A 14405-nucleotide genomic window follows, 5' to 3' on the forward strand; every position below is an offset into this window, starting at 1 on the left:
TTTGTCTGATAACGTTTTTCCCCTGAAAACCTCATGTTTCCTTTCAAACAAAAAAACCCACCCAAAGCCCTCCCTGCTCCCACAGCGTTCAAAGTCAGACCTTCACTCATAATTTCTGAGGGAGCTCAGCTTGCCTCAGGATAAGGCTCTACCTGGCCCTCAGTCCTGACGGCAGGTTTTAAAAACTTGGTGGAGCTGTAGATAGATTTCCTACTAGCTCTGATTTTCTTAGCTTGTATGGAAAGGAATTTCACTGCACAACATTAACTGGTTTAAGATCTTTTAAATGTTAAACTTAAGAGGTGTTGGCCCAAAAAGTGAAAAATCAACCTAGTAGTGGCTGAACTGTGAAGGCTATTTAAAATCTGCTGGTTTGCAGTTTTCCACAATGACTTGTTATTTACAAATAATCTGATGAAAGTATTATATATGATCTTAGTTTCAGCTAAGGTCCATGACAAAACTTGTCCCATCAGACCTGATGTGGCCTGGCATTTTATCTAAGATATGCTGAGCTCACTTCCCTATCTCATCAGGCTTTTAAGTTCTCCTAGATCATGCCGAAGCATCTCCAAGAACTAATTTTGCAAGGACTACTGTTCTGCACATGGGCTGAACTGATTCTGAGAAATACTGTGTAAGTGCGGGGAAAAGGAGACACAACCACGTAGTTGATAGTCACTCTTCAAGCTTGATACAGAAAACTGACCATTCTACTAAAATGTCTAGAAATATTTCACTTCAAGTTCTTTTTACATTTTTACCCCCTGTTGCCCAAGTAGGGGTGCTGCAGTACTATTAAATAAAAAATGATAGCATTATACCACCATACATTAACTAGAAATTACACAGAATTGAAACAGTGATAATCTTTTTTCACCAAGCTAACAGCAAAATGTGATCATCTGTCAGAACTAAAAAGATTATTTTTTTCCAGAAGTCTCAATTCCAAAAATCTTGTGGCTGCATCCCAGATTATCAATATATTTCAGTTTTAGGATAATGAAAACATTTGAAGTTGGATGTCAGGAGCACTGTGAAAAAAGAGACTTTTAAAACAGAGCAAACAACGTGCTTACATTTCATTGCAGGTATTCCAAGGCAACTCCAACTCTGGTGACGTAGTACGCAATAACTTCATCCCTCCGATAGTGGCCCGTTATGTGCGAATTATCCCTCAAACTTGGAACCAAAGAATAGCATTGAAGCTCGAGCTGATGGGTTGTCGAATAATGCAAGGTATGGGGTAAGCAGCGCTCCCCAGGCACGGTGCCTCCAAAGCCCCCTGTGCTACCACAGTGCCACTGATGCCCCTTCTCTTTTGCAGCTAATAGTTCATTTACGCATTCAATGTGGCAGAAACCAAGTCAGAGCACAGAAACGTCCCTTGGAAAAGACGACAGGACTGTTACGGAGCCCATCCCGTCAGAAGAAACTAACTTGGGTAAGACTACCTAGTGCTGCATTTTCTCTAGGATGCATCATGTCTTCAGCCCAGCCTGAGTGAACTTTAAATGTTCTCACAAACCAAAACTTTTATTTTCCATTCAGACTTTATTAAAGGTTAAGGACAGAGAGAAGAGGGAGGAGCATAGGTTCTTTTTGTCTTAAGGCACAGAAAGAGATTGAAAGCCTTAATTTTCCTTGATGCGTGAAACATCAGGCTTTGGTTTCCCTGTCATATTGGTTTATTTGCCATGCTTGGTAGGTGGCTCGAGGGACTATACTGAGCACTCATCAGCATTTTCTGGAGGAGCTCTTCCTCACCTTCTCCCTATATTTTATAATTTTTGTAATACGTGAGGCAGTGGTCTCACAAAAATGTCACCTTCTCTCTACGCAACCATGACTCCTCCCAGCGCAGGTCCCCAGCCCTAAGCAGCATACAGTAGTGCACGGTTGAGTAATTAAGCACTTTTCCATAATGCCCGCATTCATGGGGGCTCAGACAACCTTCATTCGCATACTTCTCCCTGAATTTGCAGTCTTCATCCTTTCATGTTGTGGAGCTAACTTCTTAGATCTTAAAAAGCAAACAAACAAAATTTGTTGCTTATACTGGCTGGTGGACCCATAGCCAGGCAGGAATTACCAGACCCACTACACCAAGCACTGCTACCCATTAGGTAGCTGATAGTTGTAGGAATGTCTCTGTAAAAGAACTGGTTGTAAGAAGCAATGACTGTAAGAAAAAAAGCTCTTCTGAAACTGCACTGCTCTTGCCAAGAGCAAGCTCAGTTCATCTGTGCAGCGGTATGGGTAAATTGTATCCATGTTCGCTGAAAATGAAATCTACTGAGATTTCATCTGCTAAATCATAAATACCCTGTGGACACGTGTACTACCTTATTCTCACAGCCTGGTAAGTGTCTGTAGCAATAGCGAATGGCACGCTCCTGACACAAGAGCCACTCCACTGCTAATTTTCAAATCCCTGCTCTAAACACAAAATGTTGCGTTAGAATTTAACACGGGCTAAACAGGTTTTTTGCTAGCTCCACTCCTGGAAATCTTTGAACTATTTTGACTGAAATGTTTTCAACCAGTTCAACATGAGCCAGAAACTCAGCATGTAAAATTGCAGCCTCCTTTGGCAGTTTTGTAAGCAAATGAAAACAGAGTGTAAGTGGCTTTTTAAAAGTTACCTAGTGTGTCATAAGAAGGAACTGCTTTTTGTAAGGTTGCATATAGATGTTAAGTCAAGTGTCAGCACTGAGAAACTATATTTAACTCTTTCGTCTCAACACTGTTCCACATAGGCACATGGCAAACACATATGGCTGAGGCATGGTCTTGCAGTTTTATAGTTTCATGCTCTCTTGCAAGGAGCATTCCTGCAAGATTATCTGCCTTTTGCTGTATTCTCTGTAGTAAAAATTACCAGCTTCAGAGTAATTTGCCTTTTAAACTTTTATCCTTTTTTTTTTTTCTCATGCAGGCTTAAAGCTTACAGCTATAATTGTCCCCGTCCTCATCGTGCTGTGTCTGTTCCTGTTCTCTGGAATTTGTATCTGTGCAGCCCTACGCAAGTAAGATACGGGCTTTTGTCCTAGGAGGCATTTGTGGCTACCTAGCTAGCACGTCCAACTACGTGCCCTCTTTCCAGAGCCTCTTTACCAGGGACCTGGAAATTGATCCTTTTCAGCAGTCTTCCTTTTAAGTAGAACTCATGTCGTGTCTCTGTAAATTGTATTTCCTATTGTACATCTCCCCTCGTCGGACAAAAATGAAGGTAAAGCAAGTCAGAACTGCACACCTCAATTTACAGTCCAATGTGACCTGCTGTTCTCTTCAGCCTACATATACCCACAAATACTAGGGTGTAACGCAATCGAAGATGGAATAGTTTCCACACCAAAGCCAAGTAAAAATTCAGTGAAGGGAGGATTTGAGCTATCTGTCTGGGTCATTTTCTTTTATTTCCCTCCTGTTGTGTTTCTGCTTCCCAGTCCCTTAAGCGAGAGCACTCAACCTAGGGGGCTGAAAGCAGAGCCCAGCTGTGAGGAGTTGCAGGCATACGCTGGTAAGCAGCTAAAACTAAGCCACTTCATTTCACAAGTCAGAGGACTGGAAGAAGCACTGCTAACTGTGATTCCTGCTACATGTCCATTCATATGAACCTGCACTTGCATGTAGAGCCAGGAAATGCTTCTGTCAGCAGACGGGGATTTGGAAGTATAAGGAATGCTATGGTGATGTTGCTTCATCACTAGTGGTACCCAGCTCTGCCCTGGATTCCCAGTAAATCTATAAACTAGCCAAAAAATTCAGAAAAGCAGACCCAAAACATAACCTGGAGTGACGCACATAGACATGGACACATCAAATCGATGAGTGCCAGACACAAGAAATTTGAACACTGGCACTCACAACTTGCATATAGATGGGGAAAAACGAAATGTCGAAACGCTAGTTTGCATGCCTTACGTTCTAGTAAACACCATCCTCCAGGAACTCAAAGTGAAGCATTGTCCTCAGCCGCTAAACACAAAGGCTCTCTCTCCTGGAGCTAAGGCATGAAGCTGGAATGCTGTGAGTGCAGATGTTTATAAATGCTTTCCTCTCCTCGCAGGCGAGAAGCCAAAGGACTTTCTTACGGATTATCCAGTGCTCAGAAATCAGGTTAGTGGAGAACCATGCACTTTGTCCTGTCCTGTCCATTGGGCCAACAGGAAGGGGTTTATGCAACTAAGCATGAAGTGCTTATGAAATAGCATCCACGTTTCCTCGTTCAAATTCACCTCTTCATACAAGGGAAACGGCAAACGATAGTCCCACTTGTGTCATCCTAGCACAGTGCCCTGAGAAACAATATAATTTGGTTCCTATGACAGAAAGGCAATTAGCAAAAGATCTATTATACAGAGTGCATAAATTAGCATGTAAGAGTGCTCCCAGGTGCCCTCCCTTTCCTTCCCTCCTCCAAAATACCTATTTTGCAGAAAATTGCTGCTTTCCTTTTCTTTTCCCCACAGCAGAGGGGATTGCCTTTCTTCAAGAGAACAAGGGCTAATAACTTTTTATGGCTTTAATATTTCCATCTCACTGCCTTCCCTAGTTGGGACTGTATTTATAAAGCCTAACAATACTGAATTGTACTTCATGTGTAAAATCTGAATAGGGGATTGGCTTGAGGACTCTGCTTTCGAAGATGCCTGCAAAACCCCAGTGAAGTATATTCTTTGTCTTGCTCAATAACGCTTTCTAGAGTGGGGTCTCCCGTCAGCTTAGAAGTTGGGGCTTAGCTGTTTTTCCTGGCCAGCCTGGCCATATCCCTCTGTAGAGGAATATCCTTCTGAATCAGCTTTCCATAAAAAAAGAAACCACTAAGCAATTCACATGTCTCTTGACAAGTGCAATAGCTCAGCTCCGAAATTTCATCCCTCAGCAGGTGCTGACGTCAGTGAAAGGAATGCTGTTACCCACTGCAGCTCGCCCTCATTAGAAAATTAATTTGTACTTAACATCATATTTGCTAATATGATTTTTCAAGGTCACATCATAATCCTTTCTCACTTGCTAATGAGGACAAATCCCAAGGAACTGGAGATAGCCTCTTACCCAGTCAGTTCATTTGTTGCGTGTGTGCTTCATAAATCAAGCTCCTAAGCCCTTGTGAACCAGGCTTGGGCCTTAGAAAGCTGGGAGCTGAACCCACCTCTCTGCAGACCTCCTGTCGCAGGCTCTAGTCAAGTGCCTGACACTGTTGATTTTTATTTTTCTGTCTCATAAGGATGTTGTGAGAACAAATTAATTGATGAGTGCAGGTGCTCAGATATCAAGGAAATGGAAGCCATACTAGTCTATTGAAGAAAAGAAATTTTAAGCATTATTTTTGCCACATAAGCAATGGCAAAACATGTAACTGATTTAAAGCTGGTATTTTACTGATAAACTTTGTTAAAGCATCAGTGCAGGCACCTACAGAGTTTGAGCCCTTCTTGCCAAGAAAATCCTCTATAAAGTTTTGTTTTCACTTGGAAATCCCAGTTGATGATTGACTTTTTCCCTTTCACCCTCCAAATTTAGGGGGCTTTTTTTACAAACAGCCCATTTTAGTCTTGCTTTTTAACTGCTTTAATATATTGACAGCAATGAGTACACCAAAAATTAAACTTTCTGATAAGTCTTCTGATTGTAAGCATTTAACTTGCTGATAAGCCTTCTGTTTTTATTTCTTTATCATAGGTTGTTGGAAACAAATCAAGCAGCCCTTCACCAGACATCAGTCAACTGAATTTACCATCAGCTATAATAATGAGAAGGAGACACCACAAAAACTAGATCTGGTCACCAGTGACATGGCAGGTAACAATTGCTCCCCCTGCGATGCCTTCATTTTATTCTGCGTGCAGAGCGGGTAACAGGGAGAGGGACGGGCCAGCAATGTTACAAGCTCCAGCTCTCATGCAAGCAGAGACCCAGGAACAGATTTATCTGTGTTCATCCCAGATGTATAGTGAAGCAGCTAAATATATCAGTGGAAAAAAAGCCACTATTTTGGAAACTTTTTCTTGGAGTTGTAGGGAAAGATTTCCTAACTCTGAAATAGTTACAGCTGAAGGTAACCACGGAAGGCAGTCAGGCATGGATATAGTCCAAGAACGTGCCTTGGATAGGATAGTTTAAATAGATAGTTTCTATTTAAACACAAATGTCTCTGGAAACGGAACAAAATATAATGCCTCTTGCTGCTGAGCAAATAGGAAAATTACTTAGTTGGTTTGTGGTGGGATTTCATGCCCAGCTGGAAGTCGCGCTAAGATCCCTGTGCAGCTTTCCTGGTGCCTGAACTATCTGGGAGACGAGGCCCCCTGGAGCGGAAGCAGGTAGATGAGAGAGAAGAAAAAAACCCCACAGTGCTTCTGTCCTGTGCTACCTTGGTTCCAGGTCACTGTTTGGATAGAGCAAATCCCCGCATCAGTACTATTTGCATCCCAAAGGGATGGTTTTTTTAATTCATCCTTAGCACATCTTATCCCTGCCTAGTTTAGTCTGTCTGGAAAGGCTAGTGAGACCAGCCATTTCATGGGCTAAGTGATCAGCAATTTTCCAGAAAGATTAATTTGCTGATTCCAGCCTCAGACCTTAGAAATTCCTTAGAATTTCTCCAATGCATTTGGCAGAGAAATACATTTAAAAAACAAATGGATGGTTACTGTAATTCCATATGGTGCTACTCTGGATATCTTTCAAAGATGGTTTCAGTCCTTTACAGAAACTTTCAATATAAATATGCAGAGACCTATAAAGCAGTTTTATTTCATGGAGGAAAGGGAGTGAATAAAGGTTGCTCACAAATCATGGTTATCTGTCTCCCCCGGCCATGTCTGGAGAGCCTCTGCTCTCTCCATCCTCCCCTCCTTAACTCTCAGTCTGGCCAGGCAGCTCCCCAGCCTTAGCCTTTCACCTACAGTCTCGTTAAAAATAAGAAACATGAAATAATAAAAATGTGACCGCAGCCCAGAAAGGTGCCATTTAATAATTTAACTGTAGAGGGCCTGCAACTTGCATACAGGTTAACATGCTACACGAAATCCCCCCTGCTTTGAATCTCCGGCTGCCAGTTCTCGAAGGCAGCCGGGAGCGAGTCGAGACACTTCATCCTGAGCGAGGGAGATTGCTGGGGATGGCGGCAGCAATGCCGGGGAGAGCTGCACCGCTTACTTAGTGAAATATCATAACACCTTCACCCTACATGCTGAAGTTTGGGAAGCAGCCAGGAACTGCCAAAAAGATTCACAGGACATATGGGATCGAATCCGACGCTCATGTCAGATGAACCACGATGCCAGAACAGAAACTGAGCTAACTTCTTCGCGCCTGCGTCAAAACATGATACTTTAGCAGTGTCATTTACTAGAGCTGTTCAGGCCACCGTATGTATCTGTAAGAGATTGTCACTAGCACCAAAGTGAGAAAGTTAGAACGCTGAATTTTCTCATAATAGTTTTACTGGATTTTTTTAAAACCTTTTTAGTCCAGATCTCCTTCTTACACGGCAGCCTGGCATCCGCCTCGACTAGAGGTGCAAACACGTGCTTCTTGAGGCCACATTTCCTCCATCTCACTCCTTGCTCCTGCTCGGGCCGTTTGCCCGTCCCCAGCTCTATCCCTGCCGTCCCCCTTGACGGGGGTGACCGCCCAGTTCCTCCATCAGCACCGGTCCCACTTCTCCTCCGGTGGCTCGTCCCCCCTCGTGCGCCCGCAGCAGTGCTGAGCTGGCTTAGCGCGTTTCACACTTCCCTTGACTCTCTTGGCTGCCGTTCCATCTAACTTCATCCTTCTTGTCAGTCAGCTACTACAGGATGCCTTTTAAATAGGGCCGGCTCTTGGTCAGGCTCATTAAGAATCCTCTGGGCATTTTAATTATTCCAGAAGTGGAACACTTGCTTCGGAGAACTTCTCGTTTGTGGATCTTCATGCAATGTCCTTTGCCCACTTCATTGCTAATGTTTTCTTGACTTCTCTCTTTTTTTAAAGCTTTTTAGTACACTCCAGAAATGATGTTAATTTATTTGTGTGGGTAGGAGGGGAAAGGGAGTAGGAAAAGGGGTGGCAGATTGGAGCTCCTCCATGGAAGAGCTTCTGCCATGTTCTGCAACACTTGCTCGCTGAAGGAGGTTACAGGACCGGCACTGGGGCAAGGTTTCCTCACATCCCCGATAACCACGCGTTTCGTACGATAACCAAGTAATACTTATCAATGCATAAGTACTGAATACAAAAAATAATCTATCTGTGTCTAATTGAGCAGTTCATGCTTCCTTTTAGATTATCAGCAGCCTCTCATGATCGGGACTGGGACGGTAACACGGAAAGGATCTACTTTTCGACCCATGGACACTGAAGACGAGGGAAGAAGAGGGAGTTCAGAGTTCGAAAATCACTATCACTGTCCGCACAGAGCTAACCGGCACGAATATGCTCTGCCCCTGACCAGCCAAGAGCCCGAATACGCCACCCCCATCATAGAGCGGCACATAGCAAGAGAAAATAATTTTCCCTCTGAAAACGGCTACAACGTACCCGTCGTCTCATCCCAGAAACACTCCCTTTCTGCCGGCAGCTTCCCTAGTTCATGTAAGACCGATACCAGGAACGGAGACTATCAGACACCCCAGAGTGTCATAAAATACGACAAACCCAAAGTTAACAGTGTTCTGAGCTCCGTGAGTTACAGCACGGACTACCAGAAACCTCAGCCCAATGCCCTCGGGAGCGAGGGTTACTCGACGCCCAGAGACTGCCTAAAACCAATAAGCCAGACAGCAATGACAGCTCTCTTGTGATCTGCCGAGCAGGAGAGACGCGGTGCGCAGGAGAGACGCGGTGCGCAGGAACGTCGCTGCACAGCTTTCTGAAGCAAAAACAGAGTTTGGAGGGACTCTGCTGCAGGAGGCAGAAGGCAAACAAGCCCTGTGTACATAATATTGCAGTCTTGCTGGGTTCTGACATCTGAAGAAAGCATATGCTGTTTATCACTGTTTATAGCAAGAGAGATGTTATCAGTGAAGACTGTACATCTTATTTTCTGTAACTGATCTCAGTGCTCCATTTGCAATGTGTGCAATTTGTACATAGCTTTTATTTAAGAAGAATTTCTTAAGTTTCCTTTTCACCTGGGGGATTGAAAGGATTGCAGAAATGCCTATTTAAGAAAAACAGGCCTCTTTCTCCATCTTTATTTTACCTGCTGTTGTACTGGCAGCTGTAAATGGTGTATCTTACGGTTGTGGTGATTCATCTCCTTTCCTACGATAACTGAAGATAGGGCATCACTGTAGTTCTTACTGGGAGGGTAGAAGAAGTAAAACTACGTGAAGCATAACGTGCACAAGAAAAGGCAGCTGAGCATTTAAATACTGTGCTCAAAGCCACCTTCCCGGCTGCTTTTTTAGCAGCAATTCTTACACGCTTGAATTTGATCTAGCATATGAGCTGAGCCTGTCTAACTTGCTATTCATGTTAGAAACAGGTAGAAAGGCTGAAACCAGTTTTGGGTTCAAACCATAGTGATCACTCGGCAATAGGAAAAAAAAAAAACCAAACAAACAACAAACCCAACATCTGTCAATCTGGTTTTTTTTTCAGGAAGTGTGTGTGGAACCAAAATGTGAATTTACAGCTGAGAATTAAATCCCGTTCAAGCCCTAGCTGATGCTTTTGCTGCTAAACTATAAGGAAATTTGTTCCTTGGCACAAGGCAGCAAACTTCCTGAACTCTTCATTGCTCCACTAGGTATTTTTTCTGTCTTACAAATTTAGTGTCACATTTCTATTTGAAATATTTCAACTAAGTAAAACACAGCGTGTGTATGGCTTACTGTTGCAGTTAAATTTGCAAGACAGCAGATCAGCACAGTTGTTTTCAAATAGTTTTTCTTTTGCAGCTGATGTTACCCTTAATTCTGTTTTTGGACAAACTTGAAAAAGCGTGGGGATGGGTGCAATGTATCGCACAGTAGCTGGCTCCTCTTTCAGCAGAGGCGGCGTTGAAGCAAAACAGCTTCTGGTAGCGACTGGGACCGTCCGCTGCCCTTCTGCCTGCAGTGCTTGGAGCATCACTTTGAAATCGAAAGCTTGTCCTAAAATGTCAAGAAGCGATATACTTCTGGGAAGGAAGAATGGTGCTATACTTAAAGCACAAAGGTGGGAAATCAGACCAGTAAAACCTGAGCTCTGGGAAAGTCGCTATCTGAAGGCCCTCCATTTCCTTGCATGGAAAGCAGGGATAATTTGCAAAGGATGCAACAAGGATTTGTGGTCTGTTCGCAAAGTGCTTTCAGATCCTTGGGTGGAAAGTGCTGTCAGAGTACAGACTAGTTGCAGTGATACTACTCACAAATATTGCTAACTCCAGCCATATCCGACCTTAAGGCAAGCTCTTAGGGGGTTCTTTCCATACGCTTGTTTTGTGGCCTCAAGCGGTGCCATTCCCTCACGCTGCCGCGCTGTGCATGCGATTCCCGTGCAAAGAAGAAAGAGTCAAGGTAACCTCGTAGCCTTCCTGTGTTTGCTGTCAATACAGTTTCTGTGAAATGTCTAAAACACCTCAGGTCCTGAAGTGAAACAGCAGCAGCCTGTTTGTTAGACCGAGCTGGGTGGTGTTGTTTACCTTCTGTTGTTTACATGTCTGTGTAAATAAAGAACACTGGTATTTGTAAATCAGTCACACAGGCCTGCTACTTAACTCGGTTGACTTGATCATCGCTGCGCGCCCACTCTCGTCACATAGCCCGCAGGGTGAGAAAGAAGCGTTCCTTACGCCCTGCAAAAGTGCCAGTTGCGCTGCTGCAATCCACAGTCCCAGTGTGACAGGCTAAAAAAAGATTCTCTCGGTGCCCCATTTAGCCCGGCTTTTCTGTCCGTAAGCTCTAGAGAAGAAGCACCCACGAACAAACGTCTGCACCCAACCCCGCTGCTGGATGCATATAAATTGAGGAAAGGATGAGGATGCCCTCCTGATGAGCCTGAAACCAATATTCCACCCACACAGCTCATTAGCCTGCCTCGTCACTTTACAAACAAGCAGTGCTCAGTAATCAGGGCGACTCCTCACCTAACGAGGCACCTAGATAATGCAGCCGTGCAACGGGACCAGGCAGCAGGTGATGCTGCTTGTATTATAATAAACTTTTTGCATGCCTCCGCCGCATGCTTTGCGCATCTGCGGCACGCTACAAGCGTCAAAGGGTTCTTGGTAGCATGTGCCCATTTCTGCTGCCGTTCAACACAGCTGTTTAAGCCTAATGAAAAGTTGGGTCTCAGTTTGCACCTTGCCTTCATCCCCACCCCCCTCAAAAAACCCCCTGCAAAACTGCAAAAAGACGGCTTAAAATAAATCCCCAAACATCTCCATCCTCCCTGGGTCACAGTGGCTTGGTGCTGACAGGGACGGAGGCAGCGCAGCAGCTCTGTAGTCGCTCACAGCTCCCGGTCACTGCCATGGTGCTTCATGGTTCACGTCTGAGTGACGGCTGAGGGCGGTTAACATGAAAAGCCTTGGGCTCCTCCACCTCGGCCAGGGAAATAGGTAGTTTTTAGTGACCCTAGCAGCAGATATGCAAGGGAACTTCCTACCTGTGTAATCTCTCTATCCTGATGGTGGTGGAGATACTAAATCCTGGTGTAGGAAGGAAAGGGGACTGCCTGAATCTTCCCAGTGGTAGTGGCTCATCCTCACGCTCCTCCTCTGAATGGCTTCTCACACAGTGGTACATCAAACTCCAGCTTGTCTACATCAGCCTGTTCTCACCATCAAAACCAGTCACAGGTATAACACAGGCAGCCTTCTCAAACATCACATGTTTAAAAATCTTCCTTCCACAGTGAAGGTTAGAGTATGCACCGTTTTGAGACATTTACACACTTGGAAGGGCTGCGTTAGCTCTGGGTCTCTCCAACGTCTCTAGAGATTGTGTGAGAGCAGAGCCTGACCCTCTGGTCGATGGAGACTTTCAGTAGCATTTCCATACCAGGAGCAGGCACTCCCAGTAGGCTGGAACGGTAAAACCAAGCCAGAGTTCACAAGAAGGTTAAATATTAACTGATGGTAGCACTAAGGGCCTGCCTGTCCCAGCTGCAGTTGAGGGCCAGCCTCTGACTTTGCCAGGAACGGGGTGACGCGCTGGAACTGCACGTCTCTGACCGAGGGAATTGAAGGAGGCGGCTCTTGAGGTAAGAAAGCGTAAAAGATGATGTACGCTACCTGCAACTGAAAACCAAAAATGACAGCTTAGCATGCGTTCCCAGCTGCTGACTTATATTTAAAAAACCCCACAAAAACCAACTACAACAAAAGTTCCCAAAACACCACAGCAAAAATACAAATGCTCCTTGCTCTCCCCTCCTTAGACTGGAAAATAGATTGTGAATTCTCATTTCTTCTGTCGAGTACCTTTCCAACACGCAACACAAAAGCTTTTTTTTTTGTCCTATCAAGTGTAATTTTAAATAGTATTGCCCTATTTCTTTCAGTTTCTAGAGTTTTAACATCAGACGTTAAACCCTACCTTAGTACCTACCAGAATCTTTACATCCACCAGGCTACAGATTAAAATTAGTCCTTGACTTGCAGACTGGAACTAGGATTTCCCCAGCTCGGTGGATGTCCTCCTCACCTACAGCACCGCCTGCTCTCTTTCACTGTCTTTCTCTGGATCAAGCACTTGGCCTCACCTCCCTCTCCAGACACCGTCCACGGGACGGGTTCAACCAGCTCAGTAGCCCACTGGCTACGGCAGTCTCTGCGTAGATGGGGGAAGGCGGGAAAAGCACCAGCCCGCATGCCCTGCGTCTGGTGAGTATCGTAACCACGGAGCCAACGTGGCAGCGGCCACAGCAGCGCCTCCAGCACCTGCGTGTTTTAAAATGAGGGATCCCTGCTTCATTCTTTAAAAAAACCCATGAGGTTGGATTCCAGCCATTAGAAGCAGGTTGTGAATCCCATGGCTTGTCTGCATGACTGGCGTGGCTAAACCTCGGGAAGACTGAATTTTTAATGCAGACTTTCTTCAGATTTTTCCCACCAACTGCCATTTGGCAGTTCTCCACTCCGTGGGCAGATTTTAGTGGAGCCCCGTCTGAGGCACGAAATATTCCCTACACAGGATGGGAATGTCAGACCGTAGGTCCCATTACAGGAGCAGACACCGAACTCTGCTTAACTGTTTGGTGGATGACTATCATTAAAACACATATGATTTGGTTTTCCATGGTGCTGGAGACTCCTATTGCATGCAGACATACGGCAAGGATTGCTGCACCCTCCCCAGCGCCGCTCCATCACTGCCAGACTTTCCGGACACAGAAGCTGAGCTGCTCCAGGACTCATCTCCATTGCACTGGAGGAAAATGGTCTCGTGGCCATGCAGAAAATTGCAGAAGGCACCAGAGGCTTTTCAGGGCTCAGGTGATCTAACCTGCATCTGCAACACAGAGCAAACCAGGTGACCAGTGTCGGTAACTGGCAGAGCCCGTGCCTCTGACCTACACCCACTGTTGAATGGGTGTTAAGGAAAACCCCCCGTCAGCTCTGTTGCGACATCCCCAGCTTTGTGTCCGTATAATACAGGTGGCAATCATCTGACATGAGGACTCACTCACTGGCTATTTCTGAGGGATCTAAAAACCAGAGCAAGGAAGCACTATTGCCGTAACAAATGACACTGTTTACACTAAGTTACACTAACGTCCCTTGACCTTAAAACAGTAGTGTTGCATTTCAGCAACACCTTCAAAAATGTGCATATAAATTCACTGCTGAGGTAGTTAATAAAAACTAAATGAAGGGCAGTTATTTGTCTGTGTCCTGGCTTTTGCCAAAAGGAAGGCAAGCTAGTAATTTTTCTCCAGGGAGTTCTAATTCCGTTCAGGAGGGCAAGTAACAAAAAGCAAGAAAATGAGCAGGAGTTATGTGGCCTCTAAGAAAGAAGTCAGTGGTCTCAGGGAAGTCCTGCAGAGTCGGGCACCCACTGAAAAGTAACCTCGTAGAAATCCATTGGTATTTTTCTGTTTGCCCTCTCTCCAAAACCAGGCTAGGTTTGCTCAGCAAGTGGGTGTCTTGAGGGCTCCCCTAGCCTGTAATCAGTCCAGACCCTAGGACTGACAAGGTTGTGTTGTTGCATTCCTTTTTTCCTTATTATTTTCCACAATAAAAATTCTATACTGCCCTTTTCTTTCCAATGTCAGCTATGCTGTAAGCTTGTACTGATCTTCAACCTCCACTGCGATAGTACAGCATGGGGTAAATGAAAGCAGAGTTTATAATTTCGTTTGAAACTCATCAGTGTTGTTGATACCTATACTGAAAATTTCCCTGCCATAGCTATGTGGGGTTAACAAGACTAACAACGTTATGAAGAAGCAGCAGCAACGCCTCTGAATTATTGAAGGCTGAGCAA

General features: G+C 44.8%; 1 protein-coding gene across 1 annotated transcript in view; it reads left to right on the forward strand.

Annotated features, from left to right (window-relative positions):
* DCBLD1 (discoidin, CUB and LCCL domain containing 1) overlaps positions 1–10668 on the forward strand; it is a 49145-nt gene extending 38477 nt beyond the window's left edge. Inside the window, exons 10-15 of the mRNA XM_075498631.1 lie at positions 1092–1239; positions 1328–1444; positions 2939–3029; positions 4073–4122; positions 5689–5808; positions 8275–10668. Of these exons, the coding sequence (XP_075354746.1) occupies positions 1092–1239; positions 1328–1444; positions 2939–3029; positions 4073–4122; positions 5689–5808; positions 8275–8792 (1044 nt within the window). The 3' untranslated portion in view covers positions 8793–10668. The remainder of the gene's footprint in view (positions 1–1091; positions 1240–1327; positions 1445–2938; positions 3030–4072; positions 4123–5688; positions 5809–8274) is intronic.
* Positions 10669–14405: the final 3737 nt, after the last annotated feature.

This window comes from Mycteria americana, chromosome 3, assembly GCF_035582795.1.
Source record: "Mycteria americana isolate JAX WOST 10 ecotype Jacksonville Zoo and Gardens chromosome 3, USCA_MyAme_1.0, whole genome shotgun sequence".
NCBI classification, from domain to species: Eukaryota; Metazoa; Chordata; class Aves; order Ciconiiformes; family Ciconiidae; genus Mycteria; species Mycteria americana.